At 47.8% G+C, this 8,247-nt stretch overlaps 1 protein-coding gene across 1 annotated transcript; it reads right to left on the reverse strand.

Moving 5' to 3' along the window:
• Window positions 1–926: 926 nt before the first annotated feature.
• On the reverse strand, window positions 927–4,370 carry LAJ45_11687 (uncharacterized protein; the record flags this gene model as incomplete). Its single annotated transcript, XM_046121162.1, has 8 exons — window positions 927–1,229; window positions 1,300–1,422; window positions 1,510–1,539; window positions 1,592–1,672; window positions 1,732–2,040; window positions 2,104–2,552; window positions 2,606–2,835; window positions 2,899–4,370. The coding sequence occupies 8 exons, from the start codon at window positions 4,368–4,370 to the stop codon at window positions 927–929; spliced, it is 2,997 nt and encodes a 998-aa protein (XP_045965650.1).
• Between the last annotated feature and the right edge of the window lie 3,877 nt (window positions 4,371–8,247).

The following is an 8,247-nucleotide window of genomic DNA, read 5'->3' on the forward strand; positions in this document are numbered from 1 at the left end:
TTTCAGAAATGCGTCATTTGATGCGTTAACCCCCGTAGTAGAGCCATACATTCGATCGCATGCAATCACAATCTGACATATTGCAACGGAAGGGGCCAAGACCACCGTGTCCTAACAGACTAACTTTACCTAACGTCCCCCTACATCAATTTCCATTATCTCGAGACACCAACGACCGTCACCTCTGCCCTGTAATATCACGCACTTTCACTACCCCACCAGGCGTTTCAGATGCTCTGGCCTAGAAATTTGACCACCAGTGTTCTGATGGATGTACTGCATATCCAAGTTATCATAATTCGCAATGATATACCCCGGACGACTAGGTAAATAGTAAAGCCAGCCAAATATGGCCCTATGGGCCTTTTGAAGCTCGAACGGGGCGTTACGTCTGGGTGCTCTAACGATGGAGAGTCCGACGAATAGATCACACCGGTGTTTAATCTCTGACTTGGATAACCAGTTTGTTTTAGGGACTTGGTATCGTCTTTGATGTCTCGACAAGAACTGGAAGACAACTCACGTACCGGGAGTTAGTTACTATATATATATCACTAAGCTATATCAAAATTGAGGATTTTGACTAGTGGTAACCGGTCTGGGATATGCTGATAAGGTCTCAAGATACATTCAGAGCCAGTCCGGGGTTGGGTCGAATATATAGTAAACCCAGCTGTATACCGGAATAGTTTGTAGCTTTAACCCCCGATGGTAAACTTTCAGATGACGATGAGGGGAGAGGCCGGACAGATCAAGGATCAAAATACTATCATTATCTCCCTGGATAGTTCAGTTCGAGACATCACATTTCGAAATAAAACATGATCAAAAACGCCGGACATGCAGTTCCCGTCCACGAAAAAAAAAGGTTGAAACACTCAAGGCCAAGAAATTATAATAGACACTACTTCCCACTAAGCCCTGGACTAGCGCACGTCCACAATATGATCGCCACCCGCTTGGTTGCCCCTGGTCTTGCGCCGTAGCCACTGAGTAGGGTTGCGTTCGCGAGTGCGATATGCCTGTTGCCACCTAGACGCCGCGTGTGACCGCGGCGGTGGTTCCATGGAGTGTGTTATGCCCAATCCCCATGGGTTTGTGTTCTCATCCTGTCGATATGGCGACATTAAAGGGGGCCTTCCAGGTGATCCAATGAGTTTCGCTTCTATGGGGGCTCCGATATTTTTCTCGATCCAGGTTCCAACTCTTTGCTCGATCCAGATACCAACCTGCAAGTGCACGTATCCTCTTGATTAGCATTTCCAAGCCCTCGTCATTAAGGCAAAATGGGCCACGAACAGGTATATATTTAAACAAAAGCCAAACGATGAGGGCAGAGCCTAGTATTGGTACTGCAATTGCAGGATACCATAACCAGCTTGGATTTTGTTCAAGAACGTTAACGTTCATCCCAAAGAGACCCTATTCTTATGTCAGTCATTTCACACCTTTCTCTCCCCGGCGGGGCGGGGGATGGGGGGGGGGGGTTAGGAATCGAGAGATGCTTACAGAACAGAATGTTAATGGTAGAAAGATAAACTGTAGGTTATGTTAGGATCCCTAGCTAAAGTTTCACTAGACAGGCTCATACCGTTATCCAGCTTAGTCTTTTCATACTCATAGACATCTCAATTGACCTACGTGCCTCAGCGATAGATACAAGACTAAACTCCTACGCACATACCAGAGTTAGAGAGCTTATAGAGAATATGGCAGTGGCGGGGCAATCACAAGGTCTATCATTATCTTTGTTTCGTCCACAAGGTCTTTGATCTTTCGCTCACAGCTCGACTCAAAATCGTTAATCCTCTTCTTCAACTCTTTGATTTGTGGCATCTCCACAAGATTTTCTCGCCAGTCCTCCGGATCAACGAGTTCCGTGTAGAGCGCTTCGTGCTTTTTGAACGAATCGAGAACTTCCTGTGCTTTCAGGACTTGTTGGTTCAATTCAGCGTGAAAGCGGTTCCATTTTTGACTGTCTTCCAGCAGACATTCGGTAATCAGGGGTTCCGTTCCACCTTTCCTAAGCTGTGCATCACGCTGTGGCGCCACAAAAGGTTAATATCACCCTTTCACACTACAGGAGCGTTATTTCTAACTCACAATATATGTAAGGTGTAGCTTGGCTGCCTTTATTAGGTCCTCCCAGTTCAGGTGCACATAGTCCAGGAAGAGTATAAAAAACTCTACGCCATGGCGGGGGATCTTAAGATATTTGACCCGCAGTGTTCCTCTGAAGTTGACAGATCGCAGGCATGATCCTCTCGATCTATCAAACGCTCCTTTTGTGCTGTTGAAAGTTGCTGACCGGAGCGGTGGTCCTCTAATATTGCTCTCAATGGTTTCACTCCGCATAAACGATCCCCGGAACTTTTCGTATGTTACCGCTCGAAAGCGAGGTTCCCGGAAGCTTTCTGTTGCGCTTTCCAACTCTCTCATCATCCACGAGATGTCGATTTTCCGAGTGGTAACCTGAAATGACTGCATCTCTGTAGTCACACTGTTGCTTTGGGCAGGTACGCCAAAACTGATGTAGGCGACAAGGATTACCTCTATCACGAAAGATCAGAGCTATTACAATAATATTCAAGAATGCGTTTCCTACCTGTGTCAGACTTTGATAATATCGCCTGGTTATTAGGAATTCCGTCTTGAAAGACAGTAGGGTAGGTTGAGCCTAGGTTTCGGTTATTCTGGACCGTTAACCAAGACCAGCTCACCACCGGTGTTGATCCTGAAGTTTGGTGGCTTTTCGCGTCGTAATATCCCTTGAGATACACACGAGGGTCTGAAAATGAGCCACCGTAATTATAGTATTCACGGCTGTCGTCCGAGCTAGAATAATTATGGTTAAATCATTGTTCCTCGGCCTGCAGGGGAAGAGCATCCAAGACCTACTTGAACAAACAAATGGATGGCGAGGACCAGCTCTCATCCTTAAGATCTTTAATCTCTGTACTCTCCCAAGGAACTGTCTCAACAGCTCTCCGTTGAGGTAACACTTCCCGGAGGATAATCGCGCGCTCGTCATACTGCTTTGTGATGTGAGAAGCCTTGATTAAGTCTACATACCGGTCCACCTTCAGCTGATCCGTTCCGGCACCATTATGAAGAAGTAGATTTAATATTTCTTCAGAGCCCTTTTCAAGGGCAGTCTGGAGTGGCGTAGCGCCCGAGATATCAACAATATCCGGGTCGGCTCCTGCATCGATCAAAAGCCTAACCGACTCCACTTTCGTCTTTTTGACTGCGGTATGGAGCGGAGTTGATCCTAGGTGATCCTTTTCATTGACGTGAAACTTGGACAAGCGGAGAAGCATCCTTAACCGGCCCTCATCATCCACGGCATCGTGAAGGATTGTGCAGGAAGGACCAGCGCCTATGAAGACACCGGCATCGAAAAGCTGCCTTAACACCTTCTCATGGCCTCCATGTGCTGCTGCCTCCAATGCAGTTGTCCCATAGTTCGCAGCTGGTTGGGCGCTGACATCGGCGCCGGCTGCGATGAGCATTTCAACCACTCTCTCATGCCCCCCCGCTGCAGCCGCCTGTATTGCGGTTCTTCCTCCAATCTCTGCAGGATCCTCATTATCACTGTTCACCAGGAATCGTTCCTTAGTTAGTAAAAGATCCACCACATCGACCCAGCCAGCCCCTGCCGCCGCCTGCAAGGCTGTTCGCCCAAACTTCTCCCCCGGCGCCGAGTCGATCTTTGCTGAATAGTTTATTAGGAACCGCACCACCTCTAAATGACCACCCTCTGCAGCAGCTTGCAATGCTGTCCTTCCATATTGTTCTGCCGGTAGTGCATTAACGTTCGCATTCGCCTCGAGCACCAGTATCTCGACGATGTCCAAGTTTCCACTCCCTGCTGCCGCCTGCAATGCTGTCCTTCCAAACACAGTAGCTGGAGGTGCATTGACATCCGCCTTATAATCGAGAAGAAGCTCCACAACATCCTTAAATCCTCCGTCTGCTGCTGCCTGTAGCGCTGTTCTTTCACAGTTTGCCATTTCCACCTTAACTAACCCCTCCAAAGAGCTTGAGATAAGCAGCCAACCCGGCTCTGGATTCCCTCTTACTTCGTCCTGCTTATTGTTCAATTTTCCCAGTGGAGGGGGAATACGAGCGTTGACGTTGGCGCCGTCATTGAGATGCTGTTTAACGGCCTTTTTGTCGCCTTTTCCAGCTGCAAGGACGAGAAAATAGTTCGTTCTATCGAGGTCGCTGAGGAGCTGCTCGCCCATGGATGTGTCGGGGGTTTGGTATGGTGGCGAGATAGGCGTGTTTGGGTTCGTAGACCTGACCAGGGATGGGTTGATTGTCCGAACATTTGCTTTAGGCTGCTTATACTCTGCGGGGGCCGCCATGTCGATCAAAAATATCCAGCCTACGGTGGTGTTTTGTGGGCGTTTGGTTGTAGAAACTGTGGGGGAAAGTCATTACCAGGACGCAGTATGTATGAGCGGCCGCGCCAGACCAACTTCTCAAGAGCAGCATTCATGAGGGATATCCCCTTTTAACATCAGCATTTCAAGATAGCGAGATGGGGTGCTAACAAAACAAACTATCAACTACTAATGAAAGACCTGATGTCTGGGATTCCCTGTCACATAAGGCTGGCATATGCAGTGCAACGAGATGCCCAAATCCAGACATCCTCGTCAGAGGGAAATCCTTATTTGGGAGCGGTGTATGATCCGCAGTGCAAATAGGTAAACAACTCGCCTACTAATCTAGGTAAAAATTCAAAAAGAAATTTCTTGAGCCCACGCTGAGGATCGACATCTCCGCATCTCTCCAAACACCTCCACCATCAGATTTTCTCACTCCTCATTACGCTCACCCAATCACGAAGCTTCAGACAGAGTGTTCCCAAATTTAGGTAATACGGGGCAATTGTAAATTTTTGCTTCTTATCACTCCACTCATTCCGGGGAAGCGTGCATGAATCGACAGCGCCAAGACGCCACTTAATGTCAGGTCGGCGATAAGGACCTTCGACCCAACCACATCGCTGCACTGCGCATTCAAGTATGTATGTACGTGCGCACAGGATATTCTGATTTGTCGATTGACGCAACAAGGCGGGGACCACAGGAAATTCGTTTCTTTTTTTCTCTTTTTTGCTTTTGGACGGGCGCGCCTCCGTCCGGCTTCCTGGGTGGGTGTAACTTGGGCGGTAGCATCGGAAAAGAAATTTCCGTGTTGTAGGATTACACATACCAAGAGGGTTTAGCGCATATTAAATAGCCGAGTGATATCTGATGATTTCAAAATTGAAGATGAGCATGGATGCTACGAGCGTAGGCAGGGATACCAATTTTGGTTAAAAATCAGCAATTCTCGGCAGTTGGGTGCTAAGTATATGTAGTCATGGCTGCATAAGAAAAGTACAGCACCTGAAAGACCCAACCTTGTAAAATTAGGTATGGTTTTGTTACAGAGAGACTATGGCAGTGATAACCACAAACAAAGATAACTGGGCGCAGAAGGCACACAGAAGGATATCACAAGTGATGGATGGATCTAGTGAGATCAGAATGGAAAGGATATGAAAGGTGTGTAGGCTTCAATATGCGGGAGGAGAACATTTCAAGAGAGGATCCGGCTTTCTTTTTAGATGTATAGAGGAAGAGGAGTACGAATAAATTATTTTTTTCCCTTTCCATTATGTATTTAGTAGTTGAGGGGATGTGGCGAGGAGAGATGGTGGAGCGAAGTACCATAGCCGAAAAGCTACATTTACTAAATCAATTAATTAATTCGATACGGCTTAGCGAAAGATACTTAAGTAGCTGGATCAGAAAAGAGAGCAAGGGAACAAACAAGGTATGGCAAAAGTGTGGAATAGTCTTTTACTTATCGAGATTATTTTCTCTTACTTTCATCCCATTATTTTCATTTTTATTTTTTTATCATATTATTTGCGGTTTTCACTTAGTAGTGGAGGGGGTGAGGTGAGGAGAGTGAGAGGAGTGTAAATCGTCATACCCTCGGGCTGAAAAGAATAAATGAATCAACAACAACAACAACAACAAGAACAATCAGTCACGGCTGCACAGAATATCACTCAAATATAGAGACTGAAGTAGGTATTTTCTTTGTTTAACTCAGTAATTATCCTGAAGTAGATTAGTGATATATATATCGATAGAGATATTTTAATAATTAAGCACAGGTACACGATACCTATATATCTTGCCTAAGTCATTACTATTTCAAGACTCGCTCCGGCTCCGTGGAATCTAGTAGTAGAATGTCGGACAGGATTTTGAGGTTGCCCGGGAACCGTCGCACCACAATTCCCGATTCCGTGCATAAGGATTAAATAGGCCGCCCCAAGTCCATCGCCATCGTCAAATATGTAGGTACCGGGGGTGGTGGTCGTGATGGCAGGGGGGTAGGTGGTGGTTGGGGGCTGTTGGGTAGGGTAACTCCCTGTGGTCTTGGTGGCTGAATCGGGCGAATCCCACTCCTCGATTCCGCTGTGTTTTATTATACCGACTCGGATTCTGATCTCCAGCTTACCGCCCGGGTATGTTTTCTAACAGCAATTCGGATTTCAATCTCGGATCATGATATTCGCAATACTTGAAATCCAATATGTGAGTGACGATCCATGACCGACATTCCATATTGTGTATTGTTGCAGTCTGGTTTTACATATCCCCTTGTTAGGGTTCCTCAAAATTTTAAGCCAATGGATTACTTCTGGTAACTTACCGGATTATTTTTTCCGACCCACAAACTGAATTCTTTTGAAACATCTTAGTTTTGTCTGACAGCCGCTAACCCCGAAACCTAAAGAAAATTTTCAAATACATCAGCAAGCTCGCCTATTACCCAGGGCGCAGCCCCTACGTCCTGGCGGGCATTCTGCGCCACGAGCGCCCAGCGCGTCCGGCACCGCCAGAGTACAACCCTCGCGCCAGGCTCCGCCGCAGGACCGTCCCACTCTCTGGGACCGCCAGGAGATATGGCTCACGTCCGGAGGGCACTCGCCAATGCTCTGGTCGCCTGCGCCGCCATGAGATTCCCTCCCCCTCCGGAGACGCTAGGATGGAGTGACTCCGCCCACAGCACCTAGGAACTTTTGCTTCTTTTGAATACATCAGTAGTACACGCGAGCACTTCCCAATGCTCTCACAGTTTTCTTGAATGCTCTCACGGCACGACGAATGCTCTCACGGCACGACGAATGCTCTCACGGCACGGCGAATGCTCTCACGGCACCGCGAATGCTCCCGTGAATGCTCCCGCGAATGCTCCCGCGAACGCTCCCGCGAGGGCTTCCGCGAGTGCTCCCAGAGCACTCACCAATGCTCACAGAGCTGAGGCATTCGTCATACCCACTCAAGGTGAGGCAACGCTCATTTGGGCTCCTTTGGATTGATACACCGTCCTCAAAGGATAGGAAGGCCGCACCAGTCCCTCAAAAGATATCTAACGTGGGTATCCTCAACGCCGCTGTACGGTCAGTCGCGGGATACTGATACGAGCACTGTCCTGTATACTGGTGACGACTACCCAACCTTTGACGGACGTGTATGTTTCTGTCGATTCGTGAAAGGCATAATTAGCCTTGAGGTTGAGGCCATGGTACGGCTCGTCTGAAAAGCTCAATGTCCATGCATAAGCAGCAAACATGTACTGGCATTGACCTCCTGGAGCGAGCTTGCTGGATAGCCAGACTCAGATACTGAGCGGCCGAAACTTTACCTCCTTCTTCCAATCCGCATGCATCGCAGAACGACACGAATTTTGAATTAGAGAGTCCAATTGGGTCTAACGTTCCTAGAGCACTCAAGAATGCCCTCACGGCTTTACAAGTATTCAACTAAATTCATTCCACGTACGCAAGTCTATCCTAGTATTTACCAACCAATTACCAGTCTCCACCTCAAACAAATGGGCCATTCCCAATATACTCCGAATATTAACGACCCACATCCTCTTCCTCCTCCTCCTACAAACCTTCAGGAGCCCATGTGAGCTATCAGCGATACCACGATCCTTTGCCTCGAGTAGCTCCACTATACATAGTCTATGTGCTCGCCCCCCACTGTCCCGCAGCTTGAACAAAGCCTCGACACGTCCTGGTAAGCGTCCCCGAAACACTCCCCACTCCTCTGAGGACGCTACCGACACCCATACCCAATCCTTTCTTATTTTCCCTTTCCTAAAGCCGCGTTTCCCGTACACCTGATATTGTGAACCTCGTACACCTCAGGTCTTTGGAAGATT

The sequence above is a fragment of the Morchella importuna genome, assembly GCF_003444635.1.
Source record: "Morchella importuna strain M04M26 chromosome Unknown Morimp01GS085, whole genome shotgun sequence".
In the NCBI taxonomy this organism is placed as follows: Eukaryota; Fungi; Ascomycota; class Pezizomycetes; order Pezizales; family Morchellaceae; genus Morchella; species Morchella importuna.